Here is a 14,453-nt window from a genome sequence, read left to right as displayed (position 1 = left end):
GGGCCAAGACGAGTGCTACTGACATCTGCCAGTCAGGCAGAGTAAACACCCCCCCCGCTCCCTCGGCAGCTCTGTGCAGGTACTCAAATGTCATCCTGACATTCCGGAAGCTTCCTGGGGAATACCCGTCACCTGCTCCTGCCCGAGCCACTCAGCCAAGGGTCAAACAAAAGGCACAGCGTTGTGCTCGGACTGACAGGCACGGGTTAATGCCCGCCGCTTGGTTTGGGCACAAAAGGTGCGACGCCGCAGCCCTGCGATATCAGAGCCACTGCGGAGGAGTCTTGTTCCCTCAGCACCAATCAGACGCTGGCTCCTCTCTACAAATGACACGCCATCTGAATTATTGAAATCTCAGTACAGCGGTGCATCCCCACTCAGCCTAGCTATGGGCTTCACTCAGGCTGAGAATGGGCTTTCTGAACACTGAAAGAATGGAGACACATTACAAAAAATTCCCAAAGAAAATCCCGGTGCATTAGGCCACAAGTTTTGACAAGACAACTTAATGCATTATACAGTCAGAGGGACGCCGCTGAGATAATGTCATGTCTATCCTGGCTCATGTCAGATTAAGTTTTCTTCATGAGGCTCAAAAGCAAAGAAGTTGCTTGCTTTAAAATGCTGCCTAAAGTCCATTTACATTATCCTTCTGTACTGTACATCTACAGAATCATCAAAATACAAGAGAAACATCTGAGTAACTCTCTGATACAGTTTTGTTCAAAGAATCAGGCAAAAAGAATATGATCATAAATTTTGCATCACTTTTGATTCTTGGAGTATTGGAGTACAGACAGATATTTACATGTTAATGCCCATTTTCCCTCTTTTCAAACAGTTTTCAATGTAATATTTGTAGATCTAAAATGCAGTGATCTATATCCACAGTATGACAAGAAATTATATTCACGGATCAAGAATATTATAGAAGCTAAGCTATAAGAAGCTTATATTGTTAATGTATATTGTTTAAAAAGTTCACTAAAATCACTCTGGAAGGAGTGTCCTAGATTTGTGCTGATGTGACTACTCCCAGTGTGCAGCTGGTGTGGGGCGTAATGTTACCTCACTGCCTGCTGGCCCGAGCCCGCAGTGTTGCAGATGAGCAGGAGGAGCTTGCTGGTGCCACCCTGGTTCAGGAACTCGGAGGACAAGGTGCCCGAGGGATGCAGCCGCTGACCCTCAGGGCCAGAGGTGTATGGGGAGGAGGGCAGGCTGTGGTGGTACCCTGGGTGAGAGAGAGAGAGAGAGAGAGAGGAAGAGAGAGAGAGAGAGAGAGAGAGAGAGGGAGGGAGAGAGAGGAAGAGAGAAAGGGAGGGAGAAAGAGGAAAAGAGGGAGAGAAAGGCAGAGAGATATTCAAACTGAGAAAACAATTTGTTTGGAGGGCAACTATTTCTATTTCATTTGTCATTTTATAGGCTTTCTCCTCAATTTCTCCTTGGGCTTTAAATGTGCTGTGGAAATATACAGCTATCCATTCAGTCATGCTTGGTGTCACACTTCATGAGACTCTTCATATCTCTGCTCCTGGGCCTGGTCTGCACAGCTCTCACCCCTCAGCTCCCCCAAGAGCTACATGCTACCCTTAGATATACCAGTACATGTTCCCAACCTGAGCCTGTGACTATGGAAGGCTTCCTGTACTGTGGCTCACCCCAGTACGCTGAATGATTTCATGCTATTTGCTTTTGACACCATGTATAATGAAGACCTTCTGTGTCTTATGAATGCCATACTTTCTCATTTGATCAATAAAGCATCTATCTGCTTCAAGCTGACTTTTTTGCTATGGTTTAAAACCTTTTAGCTTCTGAAGATCACCCTCCACCAGATTCACTTCTTGCTGTTTCTATCTGGCAGGGCAGAAATAATTACACCATGGAAAAACCTGGAGTGATTTGGCTCAAACAGAGAGTCTAAAAGACACTGGCATGAAAACATTAAAGACAAGATTTAAATGTATCACAGAAAAGTGTGTGTGTGTGTGTGTGTGTGACTCAGGGGGCCTGGCATATGGCTCCCACAGAACAATTCTCCTATCTATTTTAGGGTGTAATTCCAGGGGCACAGTTGATCCATTTGAACAATTAATCTGACAAGTTACATACATCACCTACACATACGGAAGGTGTACGTCTGAGTTTATGTGTGTGCATCCAAGTGTGTCTGAATGTGTTTGCAATGAGATATGATGAACGCGATGCAATTACGAATTAACCTGATGTAATTTCATGGTTCAGTAAAAAGGCTGTTTAGTTCAAGAGAACGCTGCAGCACAAGAACCGATAGAACCGCTGCACTTGAACACAATGGAATATACAAAAACAAAACATTTTATGATTGCAATTAAAGGGTACAATTACAATGACATTTTTTTAATAAAAAAAAAAAACAATTGGGACAGGAAAATAGCTTCTAAAGCTACAGTATTCCTGCAACAAACAAATTTGGTTTAGTAGGGATCAGGGCCCACCGCACGCAAAGCCTACAGGAACCACCGCATAGCCATACAGTTTAAGTTCACCCACAGTTTATATAAATACAAAATTTTGACAGTGCAATACTGCAGTTGCATATATATATACTGTGCATTAGTTTTGAACATTTGCAAAAACACCACCGTACCATAAAATCCAATGTAAATGTAAAAAAGTACACAATAACTAAATCCAACATACTTAAACACACACACACACACTCACATTAACATTTTTCAGTTCTCACAAAGTGAGAAAATAAAACACTGCCATCTTATGCAGAAAAAGGATGCATTGTTCAAACTATAAAAAGTGCAGGTTTTATAGCAATTTAAAAATCCAACATAAATACAAGTACACACACACACACACACACACACAAGATTAACCTTTCAGGCCATCTTCATCAGTGGAGGTATCCCTAGGAAGAGCCTGAGGGCTGAGAAATTTAAGCAAAGCACCTTGAGGGAGAAAGAAAAGATATGTTAGCATTTCCATATTTTGATATTTAGAAGGGATGCAGCTGCTTTCACAACTACCAATGCTTACTGTAAAAACATCCCAAGCTAATGTTATACATTGACCTAGGCCTACTTGTACTGTAGCTTAACATAGCATTTAAGCATTCTGCTGTTTGAGGATTAGACAGACGCATCTGATGCTTTAAAGACAGTAAACAGCTGGCGTGCATGAATACTACTAGACATGAATGTTCCAGTCTGCTTTGATGCACAGAATGTATCGTGTGGTTTTCCTAACCCCCATTTGGTAAATAGATCATCACGGTCGAATAGTTAGTATAGCAGAGAAGCTATGCCACTTTCATCAAAACCTATTACAAAGCTATAGCAATGTTATGTCATTAAATACGATAAACAGTGATTCTGGAACAGATCTGCGTCTTCCTTATCCCGTTAATAAACATATTACAGTATGTAACCATATTCCGTCCATTTGGAAAAAAAAGTTGCGCTAACTGTTCTAGTTTGTTACAAGCAGCATGGCCCTTCAGGCAGGTAGTTAACATAAACATTTTTTGCTAGGCTAGCCTTCCTGCTGCGACATTACACCATTTGTACAAGACAAGTAGAGCTATTTTATCCAGTGTAATTTATCACTTACCACTATCTTGTTTTTTCTTGTCATCCTCTTCCTTTCTCTTCTGGCTTCCGGACGCATAACTCCGCTTCATTATGACTGCCGAGGTTTTATATTTTTGCACCAGCAGCAGAGACCACAAACCTGGCTGGCTGGCTGCTGTCAGCGACTACTGAGAGGGGCCCCCTTGAGGGGGATCCCGGTATTGCCGGTAACAGTGTTGTTGCACTTTACTGCATTGACTATCAAAGCGGCGCTCACAGTTTGTCGTTGCATTTTATTTTTAACCAGTCGTTGTCTTGGGGCCCCTGGCCAGCTCGGGGCCCCAAGCAATTGTTTGGTTTGCTTGCCTTCTAGCGACAGGCCTGGTAGGGATGGGACTTTGGTTATATAGAGATGGCTTTGTAGAGATGGTGCTTTTAAGTAAAAAAAAGGTCATAAGTTTGAGTTTTCACAAAGACATTCTTTGTTTCGCTTGCAGACACATATTTGCATATGCAGTGACACACTTCTAAGATATCATGGCAGCCATTAAAAGAAAAACACCAAAAGAAATGGTTGTGAAGGAGCCTGTGTGCTGTGACGTCCCTGCAGGCCATCAAGTGACTCATGGATGCACAACCATCAGGCTCTCCGGCAAGTGGAAGAAGAGGTATTGAAAAGGACACAAAGGCAGTAACTGTCAGCTAACTGTCACTTTTACTTCATAAAGAAACAGTGGAAAGGGTTTGAGTTTATTCATAAAGCAACAGTGGAAAGGGTCTGAGTTTATTCGCTCAACATGAGGGGTCAAAAGAGTTTCTGTTTTCCTACCTTACCAGGTTTTGTTGGTGTTTACCGGTATGTGTTTACAGCTAGAATCCAAAATACCTGGATATCCTTTAACAAACTGAAATTAAAAAAGCATACCCCTGTAGTAGTCATCAAATATTCTGTTTCTGCAACACACACACACACACACACACACAGAGAGAAAGAGTTTCAATCAGGCTCTCACTCCTCCTGTCAGCTGGAGGAGAGTGGAAAGAGGAGCTGCAGGCCGGTGGCAGCCTTAATGAAACAGCTCGGCCCCTGCGGTGTGAGAGGAGGTCCCCCCACCTTGGCTGTCTTGTCCCCCCCTCCTCTCTGCCGGCTACACTTCCACTCTGATACCTACGCACAGCGCTGCTTCTTAAAGCCTGCCAGCAACAGGCCATTCACTGTACACTACAGCCACGGTTATCACTTGCGCTGAAATTCCTCCCCTTACAACAAATAACAGTAATGAGCAAAAATAACATATAGGCTTTCACAGGGACAAACATTAGCTTTGGCTACAGAGCGGAGAAAAACAGAAATGATGTCCGCCCTGAGAAAAGCCAGCACGCAAGTTTTTTAGGATCTTTATCTTCCTCGTAAACATTCTGGGAATACATTTTCACCAGCGTTCCTTTTGCAGCCACTGTAAATTACCGCTGAAATGGGAAGTCCAAAAAAGTGGGACAGTGTGTGGGAGAATCCTTCGCAGTGATTCACACCTCCTCCCGCGGGACAGGCGGCCACTCTACAGGAAGTGTGCGTGGCAGAGAACAGGAAGATCACAGTCTGGGCAGACAGAGAGAGAGACTCGAGGATGCCAACGGCAGGCGGCGCTCTCTGGGCGCAGGCGAGGGCAGGAGAACGACCACCCTGCAAAAGAACGCCCCTAGGAAACACCATGAAGTGAGAGACACAACGCAGCACACATCCCTGGCACCGAAGACAACAAAACACATTTTCTTTTCAATCTGCTTCTGTATTTTCACAAGCTAATGAAGTGAGGACTTCATTATAACAAAGCCCAAAATACATATGCAATGCATGATATCTTCCATAAAATAACTTCAACACAAGGCAGTGTGTTTGAGAAATTATAATTGAAAAACTGTCTCGGTTGATGACAGCCTGCAGATGGATCCCTTTGTGCACTCCAAAGACACCACTTCGCCTTTCTTTCCATCTTACATGCACAACCCCTGCCGTGCCACACATGAGCCCTGTGGGGTGTGATGGCTGCTCTTTGTGCTAGTGTACATGGCGACCAGATTACCTGTCAATTGCAGCACGCTAAAAATACACCGGGCCACTTGGAGGGAGAGGGGGACACTAGCCGGGTCGCAGACGCAGGTCACCTGCCGACACTTCCCATGCGGGACAGCTGCGGTGGCGTTAAGATAGCACTAACCCGAGCTGTCACACGTACATGGCCCGGGTCACGCAGCAGGGATGAAGGGACCTGTGCAGCACCTGCTCCCTCAGCAGCTCTGGCCTCTGACAACCCATAATATGTGCTCTGACAACTCATATGTGTCGGGCTTACTGTACCATGTGCTCAGAAAAACACGGGACCTATTTCTGAAGACATTCTTCATAGACAGCTGCCCTCTGAGAAAGGTAGGAGGAACATACGACACAACGTGTCCACAGGCAGTCCATTAGGCCAAATGACATCCACTGCTAGTCACCAAGACAACGGAGAAATGATATTTGTCTCAGGCAGAGGAAGTGGGCACTTATGATTAAGATCAGGGTGTGACGACAGTTTGTAAATACCTGAGCATCAGGCTGTTTACATTCCCACCACTGTTATTGACCTCGGTTTACCCCTTTTTGGGTGCTGGAAATCTGCAACTTCAGGACATAGGCCTATCTTGAGCCGTGAAGACAGAACACTTTTTTTTCCAAAACATCCTCTGTGTGTATGTTTTAGCCACTTCAGTCTCTTAATGCACTAAGCAGCTTAAGAGCTTTTGGAGGGGAGACAATATTGTATATTGCTTCCAAAGAATGCAAGGAGGTGCTTCATCAGACTCATAAAAGATTTGTTGCTGTGGAGGAGGCTTTTGTAGGGGTACGAGCGGAAGCCTCCTTTATCGGCTGCATCTGTAGTTTCCTGCCGATGTCTGTTCCACACCTGTCCCCGGGGAGGCCCACTCTCCAAAAGTCACTCTATTCGCCTGTCTCAGACCGAGGCTCTGGGATCACAACAAACTCCACAGCGGTCTCCACTGGACCCACTTGATGGACATGTTGATTGCTCGGCAGAGAAGGCTGTCTCCTCGTCTCTCTTGCCAGAGGTCCCCACAGGCAAAAAGAAATGCCAGCAGCACCAAGAGGATCCAAGCTGGACCAAGAGGAAAAGAGTGGTGGAAGTTCACTGAGACAATGTTATACGCCCTAACTACGTTCTAACATAAATATTTAAATGAAGTAAATAATTTCTTCTTCAATATTCCATGCTTTATTATCTTTGATCAATTAATTATGTGTAAGAAGAAGAAAAATAACTAAGCTATAAAAAATATCTGATATTTACTTTTGCATATGTTATTTGTATTCTCGGATTTGGCTTGATATGAGTAGAATTCTTCACATATGGGTTGAAGCACTGGGTTGAAGGAGCTGCTGTGTTGATTCGAAGACAGTCACCACTAGTAACCTTTCCGGTTCAGTGCTAACCGAATTCCACATTCTAATTTTAGCCATTATTAGCCCAGGTGCTAATTATCTTGCGTCTCCTGCACAGTGACTTAATATTGTCCCTGAACCAGGAGGCAATAAAGGCGTGCCTGTGGAGAGGGATGATATTTCCAGGGCCATCCCTCTTCCTATTGTTGGCAGACAGGGCGGTGATGCACAGAGCCATTGGTGTCTGTAGCCAGTCAAGGTCAGGCACAGACAGAGAGCAGTTCTGTCAAAACAGACCAGGCTAACAGAGCGCACTGCTGTGGGTTTGTGCATGTTGCTTTATTATAGATTCATATATAAGCAACAGGTAAATTACATCTGTTTATGTTATTCATTTGTTATATTCACTAACTGAGAAAGGTTTGGGGAGGACCCAATAGTGCCACTTTGGTTGAGGCTTAAGGACTCTGTAAGTTGTCTGATCTTGTGGCTGTCTATTTGTCGAGAGGTGCCCCTTATTGCCTATGTATTCTTTGGTGGTTCATGTTATTGCTATATTACAACTGGGGCATTCAGTCTCTTAGATGGCATACTGTACACTGTATTGCTGTTACAGTGCCTACTGTGTAATAATATAATGTGTTTGTTTCACTCAACCCTAAAATGGCTCTTGTGCTTTGTAATCTCCTTTCTGTAGTGACCAAATATGAAAAGAAACCAAATACGTGCATTTGATATGATGTGTGTTTCATTTCACCAGTAGTTCATGACCATAAAAGTGTAAATATGTTTTCAGGTATCTATTTGTTTAAATTAAAGGGCAATTACTGTTGCATTACCCAGTAATCCGTGAGCAGTTAATTACTTATATTTGATGCTTCATATTAACAATAAGCAAAGATGTCTTTATATAGAAGGATACAATCTAATTATTGACACCAAACTAGTATAGAGAGCAGAGTGCTAAATAAAAAAATATATATATAAGATTAAGATGTAATACAGTCTGTATGAAATGTTAAAAAAAATGTGTGATGTGTTGCTATGGCTCTTACATTGCCTGGCTTTTTGTGACCTTTTCAAGTGGGAAAGGAGTGGAGTAATTGCTCATTAACTGAAAGCATGTCCGGTCAATGCTGTGTCCTGTCAGCATGGGAGAGGGCGAGACAGTTAAGCGTTTCTTTAATCATTATTAAAGTTTTATTAGGAGCCACTTCTGCATGTGGTGTGAATGTGTGAAGGTGTGGTCTCATAAAATATCATTTTCAGTGGATATAAACAGGAAGGCTTAACCAACTGCTTCGGCTGCGGAAAATCACACAAAAGCACAAACAAGCACTAGAAAAACAAGTTCTGGTTTGTGATGACCAGAAAGACATCCTGTGACTACATGACTAGCCTACATGACACCGTCATCAGGTCTAGCGGATTAGTGGCCACAAGAATGAAAACAGTATGATAGCAGTGCCCTCAATGACCTCACTAGCCTTCATAATCTGTCCCATGATGTACCAGTCCACGTATACTGTGAGTCTGCCACTCTCTTGATTGTGCACCACCATTCCCCCAAACCCTCCAATGGCGATTGCATGACTTCATGCTGTGTTATCTCCTTCACTCTAAAGGCCTGGATGATGGTGATATCCAGTCAGAGCAGCAGACTCAATTCATTAAGTTCCTACATTTTTCATCACCCCTTTCAGCAGTTGGTGCATTATTAACACACCTTCATCTGGTTGAAGCACCATGAGCAAACTTTGTATTTGTCTATATTGATATATTGTGAACAGTCATGCTGAGTGTGGATTAACTTGTCTTACACCTGTTTGTTGCTCTAAAAAAGGATTTCTTTGGCAAACCTCAAGGCTGGATAACATCAAGTCATTATCATATCTTAAGTTTTCACATGATTAGTAATCGTTGAGCCTCCATCTTAATTCCAGTGAGATTCTAGCACCTGCAGCTGGCGTGTGAATCAAACAAATGGATTTAAGCAAAGCAAACACAAACACTGCCAATGTGTCTCTAAGTGTCTGAGTGAGATAGTCGTTTGCAGCCCAAGCATCTGTAGAGTCGGCCCCTGCTGCTGCCACAGACTGGCCAGCCAGACGAGACGGGCGAATTTTGGCGCCGTTGCCATGGTTACCTGAGATTCGTGCCGAGCCTCCCCTGCTGTAGAGGGGCGGGGCCTGGAAGGCGTAGATGACGTCGCTGTCGGCGATGCTGGTCAGGTCGTCATCGTCGGAGAAGGAGCGCTGGAACCCCGTCGGGTAGATCTCTGTCAGAATAACCTGAGAGGGGAGGAGAGGGTGGGGGACGAAGTGAGTAGAGACGCCACGGCGCTATGGAGCTCTGCAGTATGCATGCAGCACACAGGCAGCAAAGGACATGGAGGAGGCAAAGAGACGAGAGACGGGACACAAACCAAGCGTGGAAAGCAACAATCCTTACACACACTCTCTCACACACACACACAATCTCACACACAAAGGCACGTACACAGAAATAAACACACACACAGACACACACACACACACACACACAGACACACACACACACACACACACACACACACACACACACACACACACACACACACACACACCTATCTGGAGGATCCACAGAGTGCCTCAAAGAGATCAGTTCCTAAAGGCTCTTGTGAAGGCACTGTGGTAATTCCTCTGTTGCTCCTCCTCCAGATCTCTCAGCTGTGTGTGTCTGATGGAGCTGTCGGTCTGTCGCAGCGCAAACAAACACACAGGGCCTTGTGCTGCTCATTAGCCCAGCACGCTGAGCCATTACACTCAGCAGTGGGGCTGGGAGGAGAATCCCTCTCTTCCTCTCTCTCTACCTCCCCCTCTTCTCCCTCTCTCCCTCCCCCTTTCCCTCTCTCTCCATCCCTCTCTGTCTCCATCTTCTCCTTCTCTCTCGTTTCCCCCACTCCACTGTTTCCCCTCACTTCTCACATTTCACTCTGCAGCCCCCTATCTCTGGTCTCCATCGGCCTCTCCTGTTGCCGTTATCTCCTCCTCGATAGCTCTCCATCTCTGCCAGTCCTGACGCGGCCAGGGTGCCTCGGGGGAACCTGCACTTCCTGACGCCGGCCTCTAGAGGGAGAATTTCCCTTCGCCGAGTGCAGCTGAACCCACTGCCCTCCACTGTCTCGCCATAATGTGCCACCCTGCAGTGCAGGGTCCTTAGGGAGAGCCACGCAGGGCCTGGGGCTCAGCTCTTTGAAGAGGTGGCACTGTAGTAAGTCATTTGTCTCTCCACTGCAAAGCAGCTGCACACCATTCCTCAGGGAGCATTCAGCACAATCCCACACTCTTGAGTGAAAGGCACTTTAGAACATCTGTGAACTTCCAAGTTTGAGTTAGGTTTGTGATTCAGTCTTAACTTCTGGCCATTTATGAGCTCACAATCATGTGATATAAACAAACTGGTGATAATAGTGCATTAATTGTCTTAATTCGGTATAAATAGACTGAGAGACAACCAAGTGAATCTTGGCCGTTACTATAAAGTCCAGAAAACCCGAGTACTACATGATGGAGAATCAGCGATGAGCACTTCATTCGTCACCTCTTTTATTAGAAGCAAATCTATAAAACCAGCCTCAGATCAGGCGTTAAGAGACATGAGGCAACCGCGTACTGGATGGCTTTAACGGCCCAGTAAATCTCAGCATGGGGCACTTTGCATGGCACTGCCGTGTTTCTGTGGAGATAATGCCCACGTGGTGCTGACCCACTCCACATCATCATTAGGAAATGACAGAGAGGCACGCCCACTTCTTTATGGGTTACAATTTAGAGCACTTCCAGCCTACAATGTTTCAGAATGATTGGACTCACCACCCTGACTGCCATAATTACCGTAAATTAGTGGAGAGGAAATTAGGGAGATGAAAAAGGGACAGCGGCCTCCATCTCAACATCCCATCAAAATATACAGACTACAGCGCCAACACAAACGAGTAGGATTTACAGCACAAAGCAAGGAGCTGCAGTCCACAAGCATTTCACTGCAAATAAGTCAAAGATGAGCGCCTCCTCTGATCTACGCCGTCTGCTCAGAAAAAAAATGGCTGCTCTGCGAGCATCCGGACCAGCCTCCCTCTAAAGTGAGCTCTGTCAGGCCCGGCTCCCTGTGGTTTGGTTGGGAGGCCGGCCCCTCTGTGAGGAAGACTGTGAGACAGCACTGAGACGGCGGTGGAGCCGCGTGGAGGGGAGCGTGGCTCGGTGCGGTGCGGTGCGGTGCGGTGCGGTGCGGTGCGGGCGTAGTGCAGCGGCAGCCTGAGAGGCCAGTCTGGCGCGAGCCCCACGGGAGCCTGGCGATGAGTGGAGCTCTAACAGACTCCCCAGCCCCCTCGGCTCCCACACGCTCAATGGGGTCAGAGAGAGAGAGAGAGAGAGAGAGAAAGAGAGAGAGAGAGAGAGAAAGAGAGAGAGACGGCAGGCGGGCGGGTGGAGGGGGAGAGGATGGCTGTGAGGGAACCAGGCGGAGGATATAAAAGAGGAGCCGAGAGAGATGGACAGATAAAGAGAGGATGTGCGGACGAGGAGGAAGACGAGTCAAAGAGAGGGGAAAAAAAGAGTGAAAGAAAGAATATGTGTGTGTGTGTGTGCGCGCGTGTCTGTGTGCGTGTGTATATGTGTGTGTGTGTGTGCGTGTGTGTGTGCATGTCTGTGTGCGTGTGTATATGTGTGTGTGTGCGCGCGTGTCTGTGTGCGTGTGTATATGTGTGTGTGTGTGTGTGTGTGTGTGTGCGTGTGTGTGTGCGTGTGTGTGTGCGTGCCGGTCTCAGTGAGTGAGTAAGAATGAAAGAGATAGTGTAAGTAAGTAAAGAGAAACTTGCTTCGCTGGAAGGAACAATGAGACTCACAAAGAATTCATCCATAATGAAGGAGTCATCAGGACAACACCTCGTGTGTGACTGACGTGTAGGGCGAGACCCATGCACCAAGAGAGGGGAGAGTTTAAGGGGATGCATTATTAAACAGTCTGGAAGTACTATGAAACTACTCAGAAAGTCCATACGAGTATATGTGTATGTGTACGCTCTAGTGCAACAGTGACAAAGCAAATGTGTGTGTGTGTGTGTGTGTGTGTGTGTGTGTGTGTGTGTGTGTGTGTGTGTGTGTGTGTGTGTGTGTGAGAGAGAGAGAGAGAGAGAGAGAGAGAGAGAGAGAGAGATAAAGGGATAGAAAGGTATCCTGGTCACCTGGTCTGGGGATATCTTGCCCTCCTCGGCCACCATGGTGCGCAGTGCAGATATGGATCCAAAGAGAGGCACGGCCAGCCCCACCCGCAGGTACCGCTGACCCTTGGTGTTGAAGACCAGCGTGACATTCAGAGGTCTGGGGAGACACAAGCAGGCCGACAGGACACATTTAGACATTTAGAGAGAATGTAGCCAATGAGAGCAGGCAGCCTGCACACACAACGCTGACAAATAGCACACTCTTCCTCACGTTAGCAACAGCCAAAGCCATTACAGTCACTTTGGGGTAAGATGGCTAAACTTGGACTGAACTTCAGAAATAAGGACAGCTCACCTGTTATAGTGATTAATGAGGGATGCCTTTGCCTATTAATCAGTAATCAGTGCTAAGCTGAGTGGATGAGTCAATCAGTTACACTTTGTCAAACTCTCATTAGGGTATCACAGAAGTCAGCACAGAGAAGAAAAAGCACAGAGAGGGAATGTTCAGAATGCATTCAACAGTTAAGAATGTGTGCAACTGTGTATAAACATTGATTTTGTATTTGTGTGTCTGTGTGTGTTCCTGTGTGTGTACTGTATGTCTGTATGCGCATGTGTGTGTGTGTGTGTGTTTCTGAATGCGTCTGTGAGTGTGAAGGTCAGGACAGGTGAGGTCACTCCGACTTGTGGTGAAGTCACCTGCTGTTTCACCCTGAAAGAAAGGGCAGATCTGCCCGGGAAGCCAGTGTGGGGTGTTTATTTTTGGGGTGTCTGTGTGTGTTGTTCCTCTCTGTGACAGTGTGTGTGTGTGTGTGTGTGTGTGTGTGTGTGTGTGTGTGTGTGTGTCAGTGTGTTGTGTGTTTTTGTGGGGTTGTGTGGAGGGTAGAGCGGTTTCTCGGGACAGGCAGCCTTGCGTGTGTCAGGCGAATAAAGAGCGAGTGAGCAGAGTGGACGCGCGAGGAGGAGAGCTCTAAGAGCGCGGCGCCTGCGATCGGTAAGCGAGCGGAAAAGAGTGAGATTGAAGGACGAGGGCCGCGGAGGGCACGCTGGCGGATGCACATCTGCGGAGAGGAAAAAGCTCTCATCTGTCACACGCGGTGAGCGCTTGGCCTGTGATGGCCTCTCGCTGTGTGCGAGATGGAAGCCGCCGCCCGACCCAACCACACAGCGGGGTTCTCGCTCAGCGCCACGGCACCTTACCACCCCTCCGACAGGAGCCCAGCCGCCGCCATTACGGCTCCAGATCTGCACGTGTGGACCATGCCCGCTCCAAAGCTGCCCAAGCCAGAAAAGGACGGGGGGAGCAACCCCACACCAACCTTTTAGATGGACTTTCATCTCCCTCTTGAATTATTTAGGGCCTCCTTGTCTCATAAAGGGCTCAACAAAAGCCCATGGTCATGAAAATCGAGGGGTTTATTTATTTATTTATTTACGCGCTTGCTTACTGTTATTGTTGATGAGTCATCGTGAGCGGGCTAAAAATTGAGGCCTTTTAGTTTTGATCCCCGCTGACAGGCCGAGCCGGGGCGCCTCCGTCACGGAATGGAGCCACAGACGGAGCCGGTCAGCCGCCGGACTGTCTGCGCCGCGGCGTCGCTCGGCTACTTGGGAAAACCGGCCGTCGGAGGAGTTTACCGGAAAGCTCAGTTTTTTTCTCTTTCGCGGAGGAGAGTTCAAAAAGGGGCCCACGCGATCACCTCTGTCTTCTTTCGTCTTTCGTTAAGCCTTGAGGGGGATATAAAAGAGTCTCTCTCTTCCCCACAGCCGCCATTGTTTTATGGTCTGTCTGACAGCTGGGTGGCGGAGGGAGGGTGCGGGGAGTGTTGTGGTATTAGTGTCAGCCCCTATACCAGAGATGCTGTCTGTGTGGCAGTGTGTGTGTGATGGGGATTAGGAAGTGTGTACACTTGTTTGTCTACTTTATGTAGTATTGTTATGTGAAAAACTACACAGCTATGTATGTGAGTATGGATTTGTTTGCTCTACAGTGTATGATGTACACGGCGTCTGCTGAATGCCTGACTGTGTGCATTAATAAGTCTCTGATGGGATAGGGGGATGTGTGTGTGTGTGTGTGTATGTGTATGTTAGATGTATGTGGCCATCTGTTCTGGTGTGCTGAAAATGGCATCTATTGCTGGTGAGGGAATGTGTGTGTGTGTGTGTGTGTGTGTGTGTGTGTGTGTGTGTGTGTGTGCACATATGTTTATATGCATGTATGCATGGGTACTTCCTCTGT

The 14,453-nt window shown here is 46.6% G+C and overlaps 1 protein-coding gene across 1 annotated transcript in view; it reads right to left on the bottom strand.

Moving 5' to 3' along the window:
- usp43a (ubiquitin specific peptidase 43a) overlaps positions 1-14,453 on the bottom strand; it is an 82,476-nt gene that overhangs the window by 20,289 nt on the left and 47,734 nt on the right. Inside the window, exons 5-7 of the mRNA XM_042104747.1 lie at positions 12,230-12,365; positions 9,152-9,296; positions 1,069-1,231 (exon numbers count right to left, since the gene is read on the bottom strand). Coding sequence (XP_041960681.1) covers positions 1,069-1,231; positions 9,152-9,296; positions 12,230-12,365 — 444 coding nt within the window. The remainder of the gene's footprint in view (positions 1-1,068; positions 1,232-9,151; positions 9,297-12,229; positions 12,366-14,453) is intronic.

The sequence above is a fragment of the Alosa sapidissima genome, chromosome 9 (assembly GCF_018492685.1).
Source record: "Alosa sapidissima isolate fAloSap1 chromosome 9, fAloSap1.pri, whole genome shotgun sequence".
Lineage (NCBI taxonomy): Eukaryota > Metazoa > Chordata > Actinopteri > Clupeiformes > Clupeidae > Alosa > Alosa sapidissima.
The sequence above is the reverse complement of the archived record's forward strand: the minus strand, read 5'-3'. Positions and strand labels throughout refer to the sequence as shown.